At 43.9% G+C, this 24,450-nt stretch overlaps 1 protein-coding gene across 1 annotated transcript in view; it reads right to left on the bottom strand.

The window, feature by feature from the left end:
* The window catches only part of IL23R (interleukin 23 receptor), a 109,974-nt gene that overhangs the window by 67,125 nt on the left and 18,399 nt on the right, over nt 1-24,450 (bottom strand). Inside the window, exons 5-7 of the mRNA XM_030206678.1 lie at nt 13,692-13,897; nt 7,891-8,039; nt 1,341-1,500 (exon numbers count right to left, since the gene is read on the bottom strand). Of these exons, the coding sequence (XP_030062538.1) occupies nt 1,341-1,500; nt 7,891-8,039; nt 13,692-13,897 (515 nt within the window). The remainder of the gene's footprint in view (nt 1-1,340; nt 1,501-7,890; nt 8,040-13,691; nt 13,898-24,450) is intronic.

The following is a 24,450-nucleotide window of genomic DNA, read 5'->3' as shown; positions in this document are numbered from 1 at the left end:
CATAACATGCTCCTATAACATGTAAATGGCAAGCCAAGACTTGGGAGACATCGTCTTATTTCACTGTGAAGGTGAGACCAAGGGTCAGAGTTGTATTACTTCCCAGAAGCCTTCAGTCAGGCGAACAGGTTAGCTGCATTGTGGGTAGACCCTGCTGAACAGCACTATGCAATGCTGTTAGCCTGACTGAAGGCTTCTGGGAAGAAGTACAATTCTGAGTCCTGGTCTCACCTTCATGGTGATGTCAGTCTTGATGTTTGCAAACTGTTGACTTGTCATTTACACATTATAGGAGCATTGCTCTTAATAACAAAGACTATACAGACTGGCAGATTAGCTGCATTGTGGGTAAACCCTGTTGAATACCACTGTGTAATGCTGACAGCATGCTCAGGAGGCCCTATTGGGTCTGTCCTGAGCTTTAGAGAGCAGCTATCCAAAGGGAGCTTGTCCACAGAGATTATGTACATACTATAGTTTGTAATGGCAGTTCAGTACTTCAAAAAAATTGAGTTTTGGAATTTGGTTCCTTAATTGGCTCAGTTCAAGTGTGCAATTGTGCTTAATCGCTACTCACATGTCTAAATGACAGCACATACAAAATCACCGCTTATGTGTAGTGCTACTCATATGTAAAGTGCCTGAAAGACGCAGTTTCTGGAACGTTTGTTTTTGCAAAACGGCTCTTCTGATATGCTCACCACCAACTACACATATATTTCCTGCGGTGCCATAAATACTTTATAAAAGGCAGCACAGTCAGCAACCCGGAACTACCGCCTGCCCAATGCGGCCGCCCGTGGTAGTTCCGCCCCCAGTGTGCGGCATTTCCGGCGCTGCCAGAATTTTAAAAAATTGTATACCGCCAGGTTAGCGCGAGAGCCCTTATGCCACCTCAGTGGGTGGCGGTAAGTGCAACCCCCGAAATGTCCACGCAGCACGTGCGAACTTGCTGCATGGCCATTTCTTTTTTTTCAGGCTTTTTACCCACTGTGGTAAAAAGGGCCTTGGCACGTGGCGAAAAACAGCCGCCGCTGCTTGCGCAAGGACCCTTTTACTACAGCTTGGTAAAGGGGCCCCTACATTCAGTCAGCCTTTTACACAATACTATTGTAGTTTTGCATATACAAACCTACAATTCTGTTTTTGGATCTAAACACTCTATACAAGTTTAAGCAAAACAATTATTGTTAGTCCAATAAAAAAGGTGAAATCTTACATTTTTTTTTTTGTTTGTTAAACTTTATTTCCATGCATTCATGTGGACTAGCATTGCAACAACATTACTTCAACTAGGATGCTAGAAAGAAATATTGAAGAGTAACTATTTCCCATCTCACCAGATTCTGGTGTTGTGTGTTTAAAAGATGCACTCCATTCACTCCAGTACTTTCTGCCAAAAGTTTGCCTGCAGTGAGCCTGAAATTCATACTCTGTATATGGTTCCAAACTCTGCCTCACCTGGAGTCTATTTTCTGAGGGAATTTCATCTCCTTCAACCTATGAGTACAACAGAAGGCCCTGTTCAGTGAACTTAGCTTTGATGGATTGGCGCAAGCAGAAGAATACAATACATATCTTTTTCCATAGTCATAAAGGGCTAGATTCTAAATATGGCACCTGAAAAATCCACGTGGAATACATTTCTGCCTAAGCATATTCTATAAGCAGCACCTAGATTTAGGCGTGGTATATAGAACACGCTTAGCTGATATCCCAGTGCCTAGAACTTCGTGCAGCCATTTACACCAAGGGAAATGTGGCATAAATTCTATCACATAGATTTAGGCGCAGAGGGCCATATTCTATAGCAGTGCATGTAAATACTGGAATGCCCATGAAATGCACATTTCCCCTGCCCATAACCATGTCCCTTTTTAGCTCCGTGCATTTGAATCTAGGCACTGTGCGTTACAGAATATGCTTAGCAAGTTATGCGTGTAAATTCTAATTATTGTCAATTAGTGTTCATTATTGCTTGTTAAGTGCTGTTAAAAAATGCTGATTGGCTTGTTACGCCAATTTAGTTAAGCATGTTGTTATATAATACACTTGCATTTTGGCGCGGAACATTAGGCGCAATATATAGAATCTGGTGAAGAATGGGGAAAAGCCTTTATTTAATAGGGCCCATAATTTTGACACAAAAACACTTTTACTAAGGTGCGCTGAAAAATGGCTTGCGGTAGTGTAGGCATGGGTTTTGGGCGCATGCCGATCCATTTTCTGTAAATTTTTGATATCCTCCTTGATATTTTTGCCGAAAATGGATGTGCGGCAAAATCAAAATGGCTGCACGTCCATTTTGGGTCTCCGACCTTACCACCAGCCATTGACCTAGCGGTAAAGTCTCACGTGGTAATTGGGCGGTAATGACCTACGTGCGTCAAATGCCAATTGGGGCACGTCCAATACGCGTGTCTGAAAATAAAAATTATTTTTCAGCCGCGCATATTGGACATGTGCCAAAAATGAATTTACTGCATGAGCCATGTGGTAGTCGGGCGGTAACTCCATTTTGGTGCACGCTGGGTGCACATGGACGCTTGCACAGCTTAGTAAAAGGGTTCCTAAGTACTGCAAGCAGTTGTAGGCGATTTATAACTATAGTTAAACCTTGGTGTTCTGAACTCCACCAGAAGAACCTTTGGGATTCAAACTGAAGGTCTGTCTATTGTTACGTTACTCATAGTTCATGGAGGTAATTTCATGAGTAACGGGGGTGTAAATAGCATTTTATATGCTCAAGTAGGGGTTTATAAAGCTGTCTGGGGTATATGCACATAAGTAGGTGCTAGGAAAAAATTGTGCCTTCTCTTATGCAACAATGGTGCTTATTTTCAAATCACATAGACTTACAAAGTTCCATAGTAACATATATAACTTTGTAAGTCTATGTGCTTTGAAAATGAGCCTCAAATATCTCCTAGATTCTATATATGGGGCCGAAATTTTGACGCAGATCCAAGATGCGTGCGCAACTAAATTAGTTAACAAGCTATCAAGTATGAATTAATGGGCCTTAACAATCAATAATTACACTTAATTGCCACTCATTTGGATATGCGCATGTATCTGCTTGCGAGCTATTCTAGAACCCCGAGCATCTAAATCCCATAGCACGCAACTCAAAAGGGGCATGGGCCAGGGGATGGCGAGTCAGGGGCATTCTGCTAATTTTATAGAATAGCACTATTTAAGTGCCAAAATGCCATGTGTTGAGTGCCGCCATTTACACTAGGCTTTATCTGACGTAAATATCAGCGCTGAACTTTAAGCACGAGAATCAGCACTATTCTATAAACAGCACTGATCTTGGAGCACCATTTATAGAATACTGCTTAGTACTGATTTTTTCCCGTGCTGATTTTTGATTACCGTTTATAGAATACCTCTCTATGGGCCAGATTCTATATATGGCACCTGAAAACTCCACGTGGAATAAATTTCCGCCTAAGCGTATTCTGTAAGCGGCGCCTATATTTAGGCGCGGTATATAGAATACACTTAGTTGATATCAGAGTGCATAAAACTATGCGCATCCATTTACACCAAGGGAAACGTGGCATAAATGCTGGCGCATACATTTAGGTGCACAGGGGCATATTCTATTACAGTGCATAAATTTTGGAATGCCCAAAATTTCCCCGCCCATTTCCCCGCCCATAACCACACCTCTTTTGGCTGCACGCATTACAATTTAGACGCAGTGCTTACAGAATACGCCTAGCGAGTTTTGCGCATACATTCTAATTATCAATTAGCGCTCATTATTGCTCATTAAGACTCGCTATCATCACCGATTAGCTTAAGCCAATTAAGTTACATGCATTGTTATAGACTACGGTTGGATTTCAGCACACAACACTACAAGTGATATATACAATCCGGGGGTATATGCATAGATGTTCCCGGAGGAAGAAGCAGTGACAAGATCAGTCCTTATGCATTTAGGACTAGATTCTATATACAGTGGTGGAAATAAGTATTTGATCCCTTGCTGATTTTGTAAGTTTGCCCACTGACAAAGACATGAGCAGCCCATAATTGAAGGGTAGGTTATTGGTAACAGTGAGAGATAGCACATCACAAATTAAATCCGGAAAATCACATTGTGGAAAGTATATGAATTTATTTGCATTCTGCAGAGGGAAATAAGTATTTAATCCCTCTGGCAAACAAGACCTAATACTTGGTGGCAAAACCCTTGTTGGCAAGCACAGCGGTCAGACGTCTTCTGTAGTTGATGATGAGGTTTGCACACATGTCAGGAGGAATTTTGGTCCACTCCTCTTTGCAGATCATCTCTAAATCATTAAGAGTTCTGGGCTGTCGCTTGGCAACTCGCAGCTTCAGCTCCCTCCATAGTTTTCAATGGGATTAAGGTCTGGTGACTGGCTAGGCCACTCCATGACCCTAATGTGCTTCTTCCTGAGCCACTCCTTTGTTGCCTTGGCTGTATGTTTTGGGTCATTGTCGTGCTGGAAGACCCAGCCACGACCCATTTTTAAGGCCCTGGCGGAGGGAAGGAGGTTGTCACTCAGAATTGTACGGTACATGGCCCCATCCATTCTCCCATTGATGCGGTGAAGTAGTCCTGTGCCCTTAGCAGAGAAACACCCCCAAAACATAACATTTCCACCTCCATGCTTGACAGTGGGGACGGTGTTCTTTGGGTCATAGGCAGCATTTCTCTTCCTCCAAACATGGCGAGTTGAGTTCATGCCAAAGAGCTCAATTTTTGTCTCATCTGACCACAGCACCTTCTCCCAATCACTCTCGGCATCATCCAGGTGTTCACTGGCAAACTTCAGACGGGCCGTCACATGTGCCTTCCGGAGCAGGGGGACCTTGCGGGCACTGCAGGATTGCAATCCGTTATGTCGTAATGTGTTACCAATGGTTTTCGTGGTGACAGTGGTCCCAGCTGCCTTGAGATCATTGACAAGTTCCCCCCTTGTAGTTGTAGGCTGATTTCTAACCTTCCTCATGATCAAGGATACCCCACGAGGTGAGATTTTGCGTGGAGCCCCAGATCTTTGTCGATTGACAGTCATTTTGTACTTCTTCCATTTTCTTACTATGGCACCAACAGTTGTCTCCTTCTCGCCCAGCGTCTTACTGATGGTTTTGTAGCCCATTCCAGCCTTGTGCAGGTGTATGATCTTGTCCCTGACATCCTTAGACAGCTCCTTGCTCTTGGCCATTTTGTAGAGGTTAGAGTCTGACTGATTCACTGAGTCTGTGGACAGGTGTCTTTCATACAGGTGACCATTGCCGACAGCTGTCTGTCATGCAGGTAACGAGTTGATTTGGAGCATCTACCTGGTCTGTAGGGGCCAGATCTCTTACTGGTTGGTGGGGGATCAAATACTTATTTCCCTCTGCAGAATGCAAATAAATTCATATACTTTCCACAATGTGATTTTCCGGATTTAATTTGTGATGTGCTATCTCTCACTGTTACCAATAACCTACCCTTCAATTATGGGCTGCTCATGTCTTTGTCAGTGGGCAAACTTACAAAATCAGCAAGGGATCAAATACTTATTTCCACCACTGTATCATGCCTAGAAAATCAGCATTGAGACAAAATACGCCTAGGCGTGTTCTGTAAAGTATGCCTAAATTTAGGTATACCTTATAGAATAAGCCTAAACTTCCATGCAGTTTATAGAATACGCTGAGCGCCCATCCACGTGACTAAATTTAGCTGTGCGCAGTTATGCAGGTATAAATGCTGACGCCTAAATTAGGCGCAGACCAGGTGTATTCTACATCAATGTGTATCGATTTTAGAAATGCCTATGTCCTGTCCATTTCACACCCATGGCCCCTTTTTCAACTATGCAACTTAGAATATATGCGCAGAGGAGTGGCCTAGTGGTTAAAGCACCGGTCTTGCAATCCAGAGGTGACCAGTTCAAATCCTGCTGCTGCTCCTTGTGATCTTGGGCAAGTCACTTAACCCTCCATTGCCTCAGGTACAAACTTAGATTGTCAGCCCTCCTGGGACAGAGAAATATCCAGTGTACCTGAATGTAACTCACCTTGAGCTACTACTGAAAAAGGTGTGAGCAAAATCTAAATAAATAAATCATATTATAGGATACGCGTAGACATTTCTGCACGTAAATTCTAATTAATGCCAATTTGTGTTAATTGCTTGTTAAGTGGCAATTATCGGCGCTGATAGGCTTGTTAAGTAATTAAGTTGAACATGCAAATCCAGAATATGACTGGATTTGCTCACGCAACTTAAGTCACGCTATATAGAATCCAGGGGGTAACATAAAATATATACATAAACACAAATTCTTACTGGCATATACACACATACAGCTACCCTTGCCTGGGCTCTTCCGCTTCCTTACAACTACATCCGTAGCCTACTTTTAAAAAATAAAATATTAGCGTACGTGGCCAAAAATGCACCTTGATGTAAATTGCAATCACTTATACCAGTCCTATGGCTAGTATAAATGCCTGTGTCTAGATGATTCACTAAAGAAAAACCCATGTCCTGAAAAAACAGCAGAAGAAAACCACAAGAATTTCCTGGCAATTCTCACTGATGTGCAAAAAAGAAACATAAGCGTTACTCATATCTCTGCATATATGCAAAATAATAAGAAAAATGCTCTCAAGTCTACACAGATAATTGACTCTTGTTCATTGACTGTGTAGACTCGAGAGCGTTTGATGAGTGATTTTGGGGACATAGATCCATTGGAACTTTGATTGTGACACCGTTGGCACAATATAGTTAGAAGGTTTAGTCACAGATTTAATGTGGTTTAATTTAATTCAGGGGCCAGCTCAAGGATGTACCAGGGAGATTAAATAAGAACTATTTAGGCTCATTTACTCATTGATTCAGGCTCTGGTGCCTGTCAGCATACTGAGAGCTGCCACTTTTCACGTTATTATTATTATGTGGCATATATAGAGTTCTGAGTAGCTCTTATTTTTGGTTTTTTTTTGCACCTCAGTGAGCGTTTTCCAGGACATTATTGTGGTTTGCATCTAGATGATAGCAAGAATGTGTGCAGGTTATAGTATTTTATCATTTATGCATGTATATGTATGCTCCACCCATGCTCTGCCCAATAAAGGTTTTTGGAGCATCTTACCCTTGTGTGCGGTGACTGATCTCTTGATATTGGGCCCTCTCCACCCTATTCTTGGTGGGTTCGTTTGCTGTGGAGAGTGTTAACCCCGCTCTGTTTTTCTGCCCAAACTTAACCCATTTGCAAGCCCACAGTAAAAGTATGAGTCATGAAAACAAGATGTGTACTTTTACGATGATCAGTACTTTATAAGAGGTCATTTACACGTGTAAGTGCCCACCTATGCACATAAATGATTAAAATGCCACCATTTATACAGGTTCTGGCCGCCCCTTTTAAAATTACTCCTGTAGTGATCAGTTACAGGAGCATGTTTACATGTGCAAGGTCAAACGGTGTTGCAGCTCAGCGGTTTTTCCTACCGAGGATTTCACAGAAATTCAACAGCCTGGACATTGCCTTTATTCTTTTGTTAAGCTTTTTCGCCATAACATAAGAGATCAACCTGACTCCTGAGACAGGCCTTTCTGCCGAAACACGGCCATGTCGGGTCACTTTTATGCTATTTATATTAAAGACCTTTTGATATCCTCCTTGAATCTACCTCACTTCTTTGTTTGTTTGTTGCTCACGTTCACATGAGTTTTTTTCCTCCTTTTGTTTTGTTTTATTTCCAAGACCAAACACATATTTATTACCTCATAGTATAATCAAGGTTATTGATTAATAGTTTATACCCAGATACAATTTATTTCAAGTCAATTGAGAATTAATACAAAATATACCCCATTAAGGTATCATTTGTAAAATCACAACATACCATGCTCCAAGTAGGGTGTTTTGCTGCTCTGTATCTTATTTCACAATGCACATTCTCGATTGATGTTTTATTTTCCCAGTGGACCATGGCATGGGGTGTAGAATTATCTATAGTCTCAATCTTGGTAATAACTGGTGCAGCTGGGATTACTGGAATAAACACATTTTTAAAAAAATTACATATATTTCTGTAGTCAAAAAATAGTGTAATCTGCATCCCAAAGTTTCTACAGCAGTTTATTTATTTATTGGGATTTATTAACCACCTTTATGAAAAGATTCACCCAAGGCGATGTACAGCAGGTACAGTTTAACATAAAATCTTCAATTTTGTTAACAGCATAACAATAGTAAAATGACCAGACCACAGCGGTTAACAAGTAAAAAATAAGGGGCCCTTTTACTAAGCTGCGGTAAAAGTGTCCCTGGACTAGCGGTAGCAGCAGTTTTGCCACGCGCCAGGTCCCTTTTTACCACAGCAAGTAAAAAGGCCAAAAAAAAGAGAAATTGCACGGTAAGTTTGCACTTGCCATGCGACCATTTCGGGGGGAGAACTGACTGCCACTTACCGAGGTTGCGGTAAGGGCTCCTGCGCTAACCCGGCGGTAGCCAGGCAGCTTGCAACTTGCCCGATTACCACCGGGTAACCCCCTGTGAAAATATTTTTAAAATATTTCCGCTAGCACAGGAAATGACATGCACTGCGGGTGGAACTACCACCAGCACCCATGTTGGGCCAGCGGTAGTTCCAGGTTGCCGCATGGCAACCTTTTAGTAAAAGAGCCCCTACGACAACTGAATAAAGAAAAGGAACGCCACATTATCTGATAGGAAAGACCTAATCACAATCTTTCGAAGCATTCATTCTAGAGACTAGGACGATACAGAATCTTCAACATTGCTACTACTACTACTACTACTATTTAGCATTTCTATAGCGCTACAAGGCGTATGCAGCGCTGCACAAACATAGAAGAAAGACAGTCCCTGCTCAAAGAGCTTACAATCTAATAGACAAAAAATAAAGTAAGCAAATCAACTCAATTAATGTGTACAGGAAGGAGGAGAGGAGGGTAGGTGGAGGCGAGCGGTTTCAAGTGGTTACGAGTCAAAAACAATGTTAAAGAGGTGGGCTTTCAGTCTAGATTTAAAGGTGGCCAAGGATGGGGCAAGACGTAGGGGCTCAGGAAGTTTATTCCAGGCGTAGGGTGCAGCGAGACAGAAGGCGCGAAGTCTGGAGTTGGCAGTAGTGCAGAAGGGAACAGATAAGAAGGATTTATCCACTGAGCGGAGTGCATGGGAAGGGGTGTAGGGAAGGACGAGTTTGGAGAGATACTGGGGAGCAGCAGAGTGAGTACATTTATAGGTTAGTAGAAGAAGTTTGAACAGGATGCAAAAATGGATAGGGAGCCAGTGAAGCGACTTGAGGAGAGGGGTAGTATGAGTAAAGCGACCCTGGTGGAAGACGAGACGGGCAGCAGAGTTTTGAACCGATTGGAGAGGGGAGAGGTGACTAAGTGGGAGGCCAGCAAGAAGCAGATTGCAGTAGTCTAAACGAGAGGTGCAGAACTTAAATCCTTATTTCCTCTCCATCAGCAATATTAAATGCTTGACAAAAATAAAAACTTTTAAGTAAAGGTTTACACTTTTTAAAGTTAACCTTCACATGTACATTTTTTGGTATTTCATTCCATAAGTGTGGTGGTAAACACGAGAAAGCTCTCTCTCTCTTTCATCCAGTCCCACTTTATTCTATGTTTGCCTAAAACAAAAACAGGTTACAGACTTTGAAGACCAAATCAAAGAGAAATTAAGAGGAAAAAAAATCCATTTTGTCTCAGGAAAAGGTTCAGTCTGATTTCTGACTTGTAGAAATTGATGGTGTTCAGAAGCTTCTTCATACTAAATTAGTTTCTAGCCTGATTTATCAGAAACCAGAAATAATTTATAAGATGATTAATCTGGTTCTGCTGGGTTGCCTTGTTCTGCAGCATGAGAGTCGAAAACTGGAACTTTAATGTTTAAGGAGAGCAGCTTCAGAACTATTCAATTCTCTCTAGCATGATCAAGCCTGTGAATAAGAAGAGGTTTTATGATATAAACTTTGAAGCAGAAGTGTAACCAGGTTGCGATGCCAAGGTGAGCGAAGAGTGGACTTTTACGCAGTACATAGGCATGACAGATGACTGAAAAATAGGCGCCATTGGAAGTCCATTTGGGGGAGCAGTCACTCCCCTGGCGTCCCACCTAACTACACCTCTGCTTTGAAGGTTTTATAGAATGTTGCAATCTGGTAGGGAGAAACAGCAACTGAAATGTTGAGGACTGGGAAGTGAGTTAACGTGAACTGTATTTCTGAGTGAATACAAGAGAAAGCAGTGGAGGTCCTGTTTGATAATCCTGTGCTTCCAAGACTTTTACAGCTTTATGGACCCTTTTACTAAGCCATGTAGGCGCCTACGTGTGCCCAACAAGCGCCAAATTGGAGTTACCGTCCGGTTACTGAGTGGCCCTTGCAGTAATTTCAATTTTGGCGCGCATCTATTTTTATTTTCTGGCACTCGGCAGCTACGCAAGTCAAGTGGCATTTGACGTGAGTAGACCATTACCGCCCGGTTACCGCATGAGACCTTACCGTTAGTTCAATGGCTTGCGGTAAGGTCTAAGACCCAAAATGGACGCGCAGCAATTTTCATTTTGCCACATGTCCGTTTTCAGCAAAAATTTAAAAAAAGGCATTTTTTGTAAGTGCGCTAAAAAATAATTCTGCGTGTGCCCAAAACATGCGTCTACACTACCGCAGGCCATTTTCAGCGCACCTTAGTAAAAGGACCCCTTAATTTATACAGTTCTGATTGTGGAAGTGATTTTGTGTGGTGTGTTCAGACAACACAAAGCTGACAGCAGCTTGCTAAGTGGAGAGGGGATACTGTAGTCAAGGCTAGAACAATCATCTTTTGGTTTCAGTAGCTAGTGAACATGATCTATACCTAAGAAGAAACTGACAAAGAGGGGCATTTTCGAAAGAAACGTCTAAATCAGAATTTGGACGTTTTACAAAGACGCCCAAATTCCAAACAGGAAAGAAGGTCATTTTCCAAAAATATGGACTTCTATCTTTTGTGTTCGAAAATACTATGAACGTCCTGTGATTTGGACGTTTTTTGATTTAGATGTCTGTTTTTCTGCCATTTTTGAAAAAAAAAACAAAAAACGTCCAAGTATAAAAATGTCCAAATTCAAGCCATTGGGATGTAGGAGGAGCCAGCATTTTTAGTAGACTAGTCCCCCTGACATCCCAGGACAGCAATAGGGCAGCCTAGGGGGCACTGCGGTGGACTTCATAAAATGCTCCCAGGTACACATCTGACCATTGCTCCCTTACCTTGTGTGCTGAACACCCCAAAACCCACTACCTCCAACTGTACACCACTACCATAGCCCTTATGGGTGAAGGGTGCACCTATATATGGGTACAGTGGGTTTCTGGTGAGTTTTGGAAGGCTCAAAGTTTCCTCCACAAGTGAACAGGTAGTGGGGTTATGGGCCTGGGTCCACCTGTCTGAAGTGCACTGCACCTACTACTAAACTACTCCAGGGACCTGCATGCTACTGTAATGGGCCTGAGTATGACATCTGAGGCTGGCAAGTAATGTTCTTCAACACACTTTTTGGGGGTGGGAGGGGGTTAGTGACCACTGGGGGAGTAAGGGGAGTTCATCCCTAATTCCCTCCAGTGGTCATCTGGTTATTTGGGGCACCTTTATGTTCCTTATTCATAATAAAAACAGGTCTAGCTCAAAACGTCTAAGTTTTAGTGCTGGAAGTTTTTGCTTTGTTCCATTATGGCTGAAAGACGTCCAAGTCTTAGGAACGCCCAAGTCCCGCCTTGAACACGCCCCTGATACGCCCCCTTGAGATTTGGACGTCTTTCTGACGGATTTCGGAGAAAAATGTCCAAAATGAGGTTTTGATTGATTCGGATGTTTCTGTGAGATGGATGTCCAAATGCTGGCTTATGTCACTTTTTGGACGTCTATCTTTCGAAAATGAGCCTGAAAGTCAGATAGGGACACACAGAGCTAGAGAGGGAGAAAAGGTTTCTCTTTTTTGTGTTCCTTAAAGTTGGAGTAGTAGGTTCCTGTACCTTTAAACTGACAGTGTGTACCAGACTGGACTTCAGAGCAGAGCCTCAAGAAGCTACCTACATGAGAGAGCAGCAAGCCAGTGAAGAGCTAAATGGTGTCATCATTACCACCCTGCGTGCACATAGGCATATAATCTGAGGTAGAGTTGCATTAAAGTTTGAGAATGTTGTTATACTTATCCGAAGCTCTTTTTGACTTAGTGGGGAGAAGAGAAATGCTGGTGGTGGGGAGTGAAAAAGAAGAGACTCAAATATAAACCGAGATCCCCATTTTTGGGCTCTTTTTTTGGACAAAAAAATCTAGGTTTATATTCGAGTAGATACGTATATATTTTTTTTAAAACTGCCACAACCAGTGTTTAAAAATAAATGATCTGCCCAGCGCTGGATATTGGGCCATTAGTTGTTATTATACTTGCAAACTGCCAAACACAGACACAGCTACTAGTTAATTTGTCTTGGCCGCCTACCAGACAGACCTGCCAGCCTGCATTTCCATTAGAACTAATAGAACAGTACTAACAGCTAAACGCGCTGTGATTGGCTGAGAGAGACCTGGAGGGGCATAATCGAAACGGACGTCCAAATAGTTTTGATTTGGACGTCCTCGAACGTCCCAATCCCCGATTCTCTCCGGCAGTGGTCATTTTGGACACATAAGAAAAACACGTCCAAAAAGGACGCCCATCACAAAATCTGAAGAAAAAAAACGTCCAAGTGTTGGACGTTTTTTTCTTCAGGTAGTGTTCATCAGGGATGTCCTTTTTATTTTTGAGTGAAGGACGTCCAAGTGTTAGCACTTGAAAGGACGCCTCTGACGAGCACTTGGACGTTTTTTTTTCTTCCGATTTTTGCGATGGGCGTCCTCCTCTGCATGGGTCCCGCTCACAACAGCCCCAACGAGAGGTGCAGACCTCCCGTTAGGTTTTCCACAGTGCATGGGGTCAGAAATGATAGTGCATCGCATTCACATTATAATAGTAATTAGCTCATTTGTATTCCGTTTTTGTTAGCTGCTACCGTGACAGGAAAATAGCTCGGAGAACCCTTTTGTGCATGTCCCAGTTTACTACTTGCTCGCTAAACTGGCTAGAACCAGTTTAAAAACCACGTTGCTGGCTCGTTAATTTTAGTGCATCTGGCCCTAAAAGTCCTGTCATCACAGCTTTATCTGTTACGTTCTTTGGAAAGGATTGTCAGTGCCAGCAATTCTCTTCAACCACCTTGGCACCCCTCCCCCTATATTTTCTGTCTTTTCTATTTTGTAGAACCCCACACACCTCGCCAGCTGCCACTCTTCAGGCCTTTCCCCCTTCCCTTGCACTTGTATCTGCTACTCCAGCGGTCTCCTCACCTTTACCTAAAGAAGGGTTCCCTAATGGTGCCAAAATTGGGCACATATGGTGCATGAGGTCCCTACAGCATTGTGACATCACTTTTTCCCAACAGTTCTTGAAGCAGGAAACACAAAAGAGAAGGTGTCAGAAGGTGATTCATAAGGAACACAGGAAATAACTTCAAAAGCACTTTTGCTGGCTAGATACTAGCAAATCAAATATGCAAAATGTACAAATAAAGTATTTTCCAGGCATTGCAACAATAAGATATCTAAATCTTAACAAAACTTAAAGAAAGACAGCACATACTTCACCAACCTATTTCATTAAGCTGGAATTGCAGAAGATTGGATGTTGCCATACCAAGAGCATTCTGGGCTTCAATCCAAACTATGTACTCTCTGTCCTTTTGCAATGTATTTATTGGAATGGTGATATTAACTATGTACGTTCTGTCCTTTCGCAATTTATTTATTGTAATAGTATTGCTCATAAGAAACAATCGTTCTTCATTTGTCTGTAAACTATAAAAAGAAATATGTCAGTCAAATTTTATATGATTTAGGAATGATTTATCAGGTCAGTCATTATCAAAATGTTACTAGTGTTAATAATATACCAAAAATAGCGTAATTTATAGTGCACGTATTGCAATGCGGTATGCTTTAGATCAGTGTTTACCAAGTAGGTCCTGGAGTACCCCCATGCCAGTGAGGTTTTCAGGATATCCACCATGAATATGCATGAGATTGATTTGCGTACACTGCCTCCGTTGTATGCAAATCTCTTTCACGCATATTCATTGTGGATATTCTGAAAACCACACTGGCATAGGAGTACTCCAGGACTGACTTGGGAAACGCTGCTCTAAATACTTTAGGGTAGCAATTGTATACCTGAAAGGTCACATACAATTCCACACTGCCTTCTGCCATATTCTACTTACTTGTTTCCAGGCTTCCCATTGGATCGAACATGCACTCTTTGCTTGGTTTCCATCACTTTTCTATGAGATTGATTTTTCCAGTTGTGAGATGTAACATTTGCCCTTTGCTTATTTTCAGTTTTCTTTCACAAGTTACGGAAATAATGTTATGAAAAATGTAATTCACTGCTCCACTAAATACTTGCAGATTTTATGGAGCTTATCCACTCAAACTTAGTATGCACGCTAAAGCCATTTAGCACCAAAAGCATGCTATGCACTAAGGGGGGGGGGGGGGGAAATTCAGTAAAGATCGGCCAAAATTGGGCACGCAAGTTTGGGTGCAGATTTCTGATCTGCGCATAAACTTAGGGGCCCTTTTACTAAGCCATGGTAAAAAGTGGCCTGGGCTAGTTTTGGCACATGAAATTGGCGTGCGCTGGGCTACTTTTTACCACGATGGGGAAAAGGCCTTTTTTCAAATGAGTCAATAAATGGCCATGTGCTAATTTTAAAATTAGTGCATGGCTATTTACTGCCTGAGCCCTTACCAGAAGGGCTTATGTGCTAACCCCCACAGTAATCAGGCAGCATGCGGCAATATGGCTGCGCTGCCAATTACCGCTGGGAACGCACTCCGTGATAGAAAATTATTTTCTACCACAGGAAACTGCACACAACAACTTTGGAACTATTGCCAGGCTCCCATGCTACCCTGGTGGTAAGGCCGATTTGGCGCATGCTACCCGCTTGGTAGCTCTACTGCAACTTGTAAAAGGATCCCTAATTGACCAATTAGGTGCTAACAATCAATTACTGGCATAGCAGGCAACTCCAAAGGGCACGGCCATGGGAGGGGCACGGGCAGGTCAGGGGTGTTCCTAGCATTTAAGCATGGTGTTACAGAATACCACGACCACAGAAGAACAAGAGACCTCCGCACAAACACACCAGATAGGCACACACACGGGGGGGGGGGGGGGGGGGGGTGACATGAAGGATGATGCAGAAAAATGGGCTACAAAATTCACATCAGATGCTTTATTCAAAGAATATCTGAATTTACACCAGCCTTTGGAAGGCATAAATGCTCACACCCAAAGTTAGGTACGAAATGTGCACTAAGGTATTATTCTGTTTAAAGATTTTTTAATGAAAAACTTGGTATGGCCTACTGTTATCCTTCTTATTAATTTATACATGTTGTTTCTTTTTCTTAGGGTTCCCCCTTTTTTCTCTGGCCTCCCAACTAACAGAAAACTCTTTAGACCCTTGAGTGGGTAAATGCCCCACCTTCTACCTTTTTCCATCTCATTTTTCTTTTTGTACGTACTTATTCCCCCTCCCCCCTTCCCCGCACACACACACACACACATTCTATTGTACTGTTGGCTCAGATTTATCTCTACATTGGTTCATTTAAAAAGTCCCTGAAGAAGGCATTCACCAAAACATATCAGACACTCACTTATTATTTTTATGAATATACTAGTAAAAAAGGCCCATTTCGGAAACAAATGAAACGGGCGCTAGCCAGGTTTTCCTCGTAGTGTGTATGTTTGAGTGAGTGTGTGTGTGAGAGTGACTGTGTGAGAGAGAGAGAGTGACTATGCGATTGTGTGTCAGAGAGAGATTGATACTGGGTGGTTGTGTATCTGTGAGTGAATGTGTGTGTTTCAGAATGACTGTGTGCGAGTGCATATGTGAGACACAGTGAGTGTGTTTCACGCAGATACAGTGTGTGTGACAGAGATAAAGTGTGTTTCCCCCCTTCTCCCTCCCCCCCCCCACTCTTCCCTTTCCCTTTGCCCCCCCCCCCCCTCCTCCTCTTCCTCCCGCCTTTCCCCCCTTCCTCCCTTCTCCCTTTCCTCCCCTGTGTTAGTTCCAGAAACCCCTCCCTGGACCACCCCTGCCACCTGTTCCCATCCGTCTGATTCTGCTCCTTCCCCGCTCGGCAATATCAAAACAGCATTGCAATGTTCATAACGAATATACATACAACCTCACAAAAGTTTCTCTAGAATTCTCCCCCATAACATTGAGCTTACGCCCAACTCACACCTGGAAGGATGTGCATGTTTCCATGGCGACTTGCGTGGTCCCCTGTCTGCACACATCTTTGTTTGCACAAGTTATTTGCATACTATTTAAAACAGAAGAAGCATATGTTTAAATGTGCAACGCAGGGCTGTTAACATACAGCTTGCTACCTGTGCCTCTTAGTGTCCTGGCATTTGCAAGAAAGGGGTTGCAAGCCAAGTCTGCTTCAGTATCCCATGACCGCTGCTCAGCTAGCAGAGATAGCCAACAACAGAGATCGCTGGCAGCACGGCGCGGAATGGAACGGGAATGGCATGGCACAGCCAGCGGCAAGTGAGGGGCTGGCAGATTTCGGCCGAGCCAGCGCGCGCACGGTCACATCATTGGGAGGCTGCATGCCGGTCATTGTGCGTCGCTGCCACTGCTGTGTGGCCTTGAGTGAATCAGTTGTGCCCCGGGGGAGAGTGAGAGATACCGGCAGAAGCCACCTCCTCCTCTTTCCCCCCGCCCCGCTGCCGCTGAGCTAGCAGCTCTTACACACACACCCACTTTCCCTCCCTCCCGTTCCCCTTCCTCCTAACCGTCTCCCCAATGCGGCTGTTAAAATCTCCGTTCCTGTCTCTGTATGCCCCGCAACAGCGTTGCCAACCCCCTTTCCGGCAAACAGCTGACCCCCTCTTTTCTCTGACGGCCCTGCAGCCCTCCTGCGCCTGTCTGTCCTCCCCTCTCCCACTCGCGCTGCAACTCCCCACATGGCTGCCTGAATCTTGACCGTGTGTTTTGCTCATTCTCCTCTATTGTTTCGTTTCGCAAAAAGCGTGTGATGTCGTGACGTCACATTTTGACATCATCACGATGGACGCGAGGGCGGGGCAAACACTCATGGGCGAATTTGATCTACACCACCACAGATTTAGAACGTTGGGACTTGTGGAGGCTTCATTAGAACGTTGGAGGTGCGTTTTATATAGAGAGATGCCTTTGTAATTTATTTAGCCTTATGCTGTGATTTTAATTTTGAGTATGAATGTATTGTTTATTCTTTGTATGAATAAACATGTTTGTTAACCTACTGGTTCCCGCATCCCTTTATCTGATCAATGAAACCCTTGCATCCCCTTCCTGAATCACATATCGACTAGTGACTGTTAACTGCAGTAGTGTTATTTTGTTCTAAGAAATTTCTTTCAACATACATATAGATAGTAGTATGATTATCTCAGGAACTTAATGTCATCATACTCCTTCTTGTATGAATGAAAAAACATGTTGATAATGGTCAGAAGAGAGATTAGATATGGAACTGGAGGTGCAAGACAGAGATTAAGAAGTTCACTAACGTGATACATTAGAGTTATCACATTAGTAATTTTAAGTGAGTCATACTTAAAGCTACAGTACTACATAAATTCTACATGTTGTTGAATAAAATAACTGTTTACAAACGATATGTACTGGATTTCAAACCCTTTCTCTGCACCTTGTTTGGCATCTTCCTGCACCCCTTGGGTGGTACAAGGCACCCCTGTCCTACATCATATTGCAAAACTACCACAGGCATCATTTTGAATACCAGTGGCCAGTAGGGTGGGCGTGGAGAGGATCCACTTCCACGCTACCACACTACACTACCAGGGAACCCCCAGGTGAATCCCAAGAGGGGCAGGGGGATGGAGGGGCAGGGAAAAGACCAAGGGTCCATCGAGCCCAGCATCCTATCCACGACAGCGGCCAATCCAGGCCAAGGGCACCTGGCAAGCTTCCCAAACGTACAAACATTCTATACATGTTATTCCTGGAATTGTGGATTTTTCCCAAGTCCATTTAGTAGCGGTTTATGGACTTGTCCTTTAGGAAACCGTCTAACCCCTTTTTAAACTCTGCCAAGCTAACCGCCTTCACCACGTTCTCCAGCAACTAGTCCCAGAGTTTAATTACGCGTTGGGTGAAGAAAACTTTTCTCCGACTTGTTTTAAATTTACTACACTGTAGTTTCATCGCATGCCCCCTAGTCCTAGTATTTTTGGAAAGCGTGAACAGACGCTTCACATCCACCTGTTCCACTCCACTCATTATTTTATATATCTCTATCATGTCTCCCCTCAGCCTTCTCTTCTCCAAGCTGAAGGGGAAATTCTGCTCATGGGGAAGGCTCTGCTCAGGCGATCAGGGGTGGTGCCAGGGTAGCCCTTTAGGGGGTCTTGCCGAGGGTGGGAGGTGGGTTCCTGCTTAGAGGGAGGTGATTAGAGTGAAGAGCTAGGGCAGATTGGGAGGAGGGCTGCACTGCCACTGCAGCATTTACAATGTTCTAACTGAGGGCAACATTGGGGTCTGCATTATATTTATTGGCAGGTAGCACAGGTGTATGTGTGCTATCTATGGATGCATGTCATGTGGGCCTATGTGTTAAATGTCTGCTCCGTGTGCTAAATGCTTGCAATGTCCCCTGCATTTACTGAACAGGCTTGGCACTTACCACACCTTACGTTTTGCAGTTAAGGTGCAGCATGGGCAAAAATGCGATGAAATTTAGTAAAAGGGCACCTTAGATTTGACAATAAAATCCCCCCCCCCCCCCCCACACCTGTACTAAGCAACTAAATTTAGGTGCCTAAAAAGTGAGCAGATCCGAAAAATGGAATAAAGAGGTCCTTTTACTAAACTGCGGTAAAAGGCGGCCTGCAGTAGCATGGATGTGTGTTTTTGGCTTGCGCTGGGACATTTTTTTACTGCAGCTGGGGGAAAAGGCTTTTTTAAAATGGAGGCAGTAAATGGCCGTGCGCTAGAATTAAAGGTAGAATGTGGCTGTTCCCTGCCTAAGCCCTTACCGCCACCCACTGACCTAGTGGTAAGGGCTCACAGGCTACATGCACAGTACTCATGCAGCATGCGCCAATGTGGCCATGCTGCTGATTATTGTGGGAAACAACGTACGCCAACTTTGACATTATCGCCAGGTGGGCACGCTATCCGGGCAGTAGTGTCGATTTGCCCTACCGTTTGTTTGTAAAAGGGCCCCAAAGTTAGTTGCTTGGTACCTAATTTAGGTGAGGCTATAATTGGCCCAACTTTAGGTGCTTTAAATTGAGGATCCGAAAGTTAGATTCCTATAGCTCAGAATTAAGGCACCGTACATCGGCTGCCTAACAGACACTGATATTAGTACATAAGTACATAAGTATTGCCATACTGGGAAAGACCAAAGGTCCATCAAGCCAGCATCCTGTTTCCAACAGTGGCCAATCCAGGTCACAAATACCTGACAAGATCCCCAAAAAAGTACAAAACATTTTATACTGCTTATCTCAGAAATAGTGGATTTTCCCTAAGTCTAATGTAATAATGGTCTATGGACTTTTCCTTTAGGAAGCTGTCCAAACCTTTTTTAAACTCCGCTAAGCTAACTGCCTTTACCACATTCTCTGGCAACAAATTACAGAGTTTAATTACACATTGAGTGAAGAAACCTTTTCTCCGATTCGTTTTAAATTTACTACATTGTAGCTTCATCGCATGCCCCCTAGTCCTAGTATTTTTGGAAAGCGTAAACAAGACGCTTCACATCTACCCGTTTAACTCCACTCATTATTTTATAGACCTCTATCATATCTCCCCATAGCCGCCTTTTGAATAGGCTGCACTCTGCATCCCTTATCCCTTACAAATAAATATTGAGATGGAAACAAATATTATATCCGGGAACATATCTCAAATCGCTATCATTTTTTGGTGATAAGAAATCGTTCTGATCTGAAAAATTGTGCTGCTATAGAATTTTATACATTTTTCCAGTCCGCAAACATTTTAAAAATTAGCAAATTTCTGTGGCACTTGGCTTGTGGTGGCTGCTGCTGCTTCTCTGACCATATACACCTAGACCGTACAGTAATACTTCAAGTTTTCAGGTGCCAGACTTCTAAACTGCGTTACCACTGTAAGTAATTTGTTCTACTGTCTTCCCTTTCCCATTTTGGTTAACACTTTTACCACAGTGCTGTCTTGCACATGAGAAATTACTGAACAACTCTGACAGTTTCATTCTTCCTGCCTTCCCCTATGCAAATATTTTCTTCACACTATTATACATGGTGGCAGTAGTACGTTAATAAGATTATTAGAAAACTAGTAAAAAATAAAAGCCCGTTTCTTAACGCAATGAAACGGGCGCTAGCAATGTAATGAGTTCCTGCCATTAATGTTTCCACGGTTGTATTCTGAATATAATTGTTGTTTACATGTGTAAGATTTATTTATATACAATATTTTTTGTGTAAACTGTGTTACAATGTGGTAAAAGTTTTCCTTGTTCAGGCCCTTCAATCAGTTTAACAATCACATCAGAAGAGCTCCTTACTCGTGAGAATGCAACATACAGTTGCCCATGTGAGAGACTGAGAGTGACAGTGTGTTTTACAGACAGTGTAAGAGAGAGATACACAGAGTGATTGATTGATTGAGTGTGTGTGTGTGATGTGTGTGAGTGACAAAGTGATTAAATGTTTGTCTTCCCTTCCGTTCTGTGCACTTGCCTCCACTGATGTTCGTACCTCCCTGTATATGATTGTTTGTTAGAGATTCAATCCACTCCACTTCCCGCCTCCAAGTTCCGTTCTGTCTGATTGGTTCTTCATTCCTGTGACGTCGCGTTTGTTTGCTTGGCAACTATGCAGCATTCCATTTCCTCGACGTGAGGGCGGGGACAGTGAGAGCCAATGAAACGCTGAACTACAGACTTATGAACCCTACACTGCCACAGTGCCACAGAGTCAGCTTCAGAATGTTGGAGGTGCTTTTTATTATATAGGATAGATAAAATATTACAGTTTCTAACAGAAAAGTTTTAGCTCATGCCAAATTGACACTACTGCCAGGGTAGTGCGGGCACCCAGCAGTAGTTTCGAAGTTGGCACGCACTGTTTCCCATGGTAAAAAATAATCATCTGTTTTCTACTGTGGGGGTGTTCCTGGCTGTAATTGGAAGCATGGCCACATTGCGCTCACTGCCTGATTATCATATGAGTAACGCATGAGCCCTTACCGCCAAGTAAATAGGTGGTGGTAAGAGCTTAGGCAGTGAATAGCTGTGTGCTACTTGTAATATCACTGTGTGCTACTTTTAATATTACTTTTAATATTGCTAAGGATGTAACAAAAATTGAAGCGGTGCAAAGAAAAGCTACAAAAATGATATGGGATTTGCATGTATGAGGAGAGACTTGCTGACCTGAACATGTATACCCTGGAGGAGAGGAGAAACAGGGGGTGATATGATACAGACATTCAAATATTTGAAAGGTATTAATCCGCAAACAAACCTTTTCTGGAGACGAGAAGGCGGTTGAACTAGAGGACATGAAATGAGGTTGAAGGGGGGGGGGGGGCAGACTCAAGAAAAATGTCAGGAAGTATTTTTTCACAGAGAGAGTGGTGGATACTTGGAATGCCCTCCCGAGGGAGGTGGTGGAGATGAAAACGGTAACGGAATTTTAAAAAGCGTGGGATAAACATAAAGGAATCCTGATCAGAAGGAACGGATTTTCAGAAGCTTAGCAGAGATTGGGTGGCAGCACTGGTGGTTGGGAAGCAGGGCTAGTGGTTGGGAGGCGGGGCTAGTGCTGGGCAGACTTCTACGGTCTGTGCCCTGAAAATGGTAGATACAAATCAAGGTCAGGTATACATATAAAGTAGCACATATGAGTTTATCTTGTTGGGCAGACTGGATGGAGCGTACAGGTCTTTTCCTGCCGTCACTTACTATGTTACTATTGGACTCATTTTCGAAAGAGAAGGGCGCCCATCTTTTGACACAAAACGGGAGATAGGCGTCCTTCTCCCAGAGTCGCCCAAATCAGCATAATCGAAAGCTGATTTTGGGTGCCCTCAACTGCTTTCCGTCGTGGGGATGACCAAAGTTCCCAGGGGCGTGTCAGAAGCATAGCGAAGGCGGGCATGGGGCGTGCTTAACACATGGGAGTCCTCGGCTGACAATGGAAAAAAGAAGGGCGTCCCTGACGAACACTTGGACGACTTTACTTGGTCCTTTTTTTTATATGACCAATCCACAAAAATGTGCCCTAAATGACCAGATGACCACCGGAGGGAATCGGGGATGACCTCCCCCTACTCCCCCAGTGGTCACTAACCCCCTCCCACCCACAAAAAAATGTTAAAATATTTTTTTCTGCCTCTATGCCAGCCTCAAATATCATACCCAGCTCCATGACAGCAGTATGCAGGTCCCTGGAGCAGTTTTAGTGGGTACTGCAGTGCACTTCAGGCAGGCGGACCCAGTCCCATTCCCCCCACCTGTTAAACTTGTGGTGGTAAATGTGAGCCCTCCAAAACCCACCAGAAACCCACTGTACCCACATCTAGGTGCCCCCTTTATCCCTAAGGGCTATGGCAGTGGTGTACAGTTGTGGGGAGTGAGGTTTTTTTTTTTTTTTTTGGGGGGGGGGGGGATTGGGGAGCTCAGCACACAAAGTAAGGGAGCTATGCATCTGGGAGCTTTTTCTGAAGTCCATTGCAGTGCCCCAGCATGTGAGGGAGGCTAGTGCACTACAAATGCTGGCTCCTCCCATGACCAAAGGGTTTGGATTTGGTCATTTCTGAGATCGGCGTCCCCGGGTTCCATTATCGCTGAAAATCAGGGACGACCATCTCTAAGGTCGACCTAAATGTGGAGATCTGGGCGTCCCCGACTGTATTATCAAAACGAAAGATGGCCACCCATCTTGTTTCGATAATATGGGTTTCCCCACCCCTTCGCGGGGACGTCCTGCTAGGACGCCCTCAGGAAAATTTGGACGCCCCATTCGATTATGCCCCTCCACGTATGGCCATTTACCGCCCCATTTAAAAAAGGCCTTTTTACCGGCTGTGGTAAAAAAAATGGCCCAGTGTGTGCCAGCTTCACGCATCCAAACTAGCACAAGACACTTTTTTCCGCAGCTTAGTAAAAGAGCCCCGCAGAGCAGGTGTAAATGCTCACGCCTAAATACTGGAGATATGCAATAATTTATATTATTTATTTATTTTAGTGCATTTATACCCCACCTTTTCCCACAGGATGCGGGCTCAAAGTGGCTTACATTAGACTGGAAAGGCGATCACCAGACCAGCGCAATACAAATACATTATGTAAACAAATAAGTAAACAAGTAGGCAGAGAGAAGAAAGCAAAAAGAAAAGAAATTAAGGAGTCCAAAATGCGGTCTTGACTCGCTGAGACAGTTCTCAGCATCCGGCCACATGCGATCTTTGCTGAAAACAGCTGACTGGCTGTCAGGAAGGCAGGCGAAGACCAACGGATGGAATCGGCGGTCCAGGAGGAAACAGGGCCCTTTCCGCATGCAACACACACCAAACACAAAGCCGCCGCAGATGACCAGCTGCCAACAACCGGTAGCACAGAGGACAACCCCCCCCCCCCCCCCGTTCCAGCAGCATTGCCAATTGGCAACCAGCACAGGCCTTCCGACACCCTCCAATGCAGCGTCGGCGCAAATGGGCTCTCTGCGGTGGTTAACACTCAGGAAACAGGTGCTGTAATACATCGCTACAGTTGCTGAGCTCAATATCCTCACAGCTGGGACGCCCGCAATTCTCCTCCTTTCCAGGCAGGGTTTGCTATAGGATAGACCAAGCACCAGAGGACGAGCAGCAGGCCCCTCCCAAATCACCGCCCTGCGGCCCCCGCCACATAAGCAGATCGCAAAGCTGAGTCGGTCCAGCAGCAACGGCACAGCCCCGAGGCGGGTTCAGCCGGCGGTTGGCCATCGCCGCTAAGGTAAACACTGTCGAGTTGGATTTGGGTAAGGCTAAGGGGTAAGGGCAAAAACGTGATGCTAGTGCTGTCGTCGTGGCTGCCCTGCTTCACGGCCGAAAAGGTGACTCGGTTGGTTCAGGGCCCAATTCAGGTTCCGCAGCCGAAATTCAGACGGAAGGTTGCTCCCTTTGATATTGCGGTCCCGAACAAATGAGGAAGAGTTATTCGGAACTCAGCGGTTACTAATGAAGGCAGTCGTGAACAAAATCTATATTCTATACAATGCTGGAGTTACACATGTAAATGTGGATCTCTCACAAACTCCGCTTATGTATACCCCTACC

The sequence above is a fragment of the Microcaecilia unicolor genome, chromosome 6 (genome assembly GCF_901765095.1).
Source record: "Microcaecilia unicolor chromosome 6, aMicUni1.1, whole genome shotgun sequence".
Taxonomy (NCBI): domain Eukaryota; kingdom Metazoa; phylum Chordata; class Amphibia; order Gymnophiona; family Siphonopidae; genus Microcaecilia; species Microcaecilia unicolor.
Note: the sequence above shows the minus strand (reverse complement) of the source record. Positions and strands in the feature narration are given on the sequence as shown.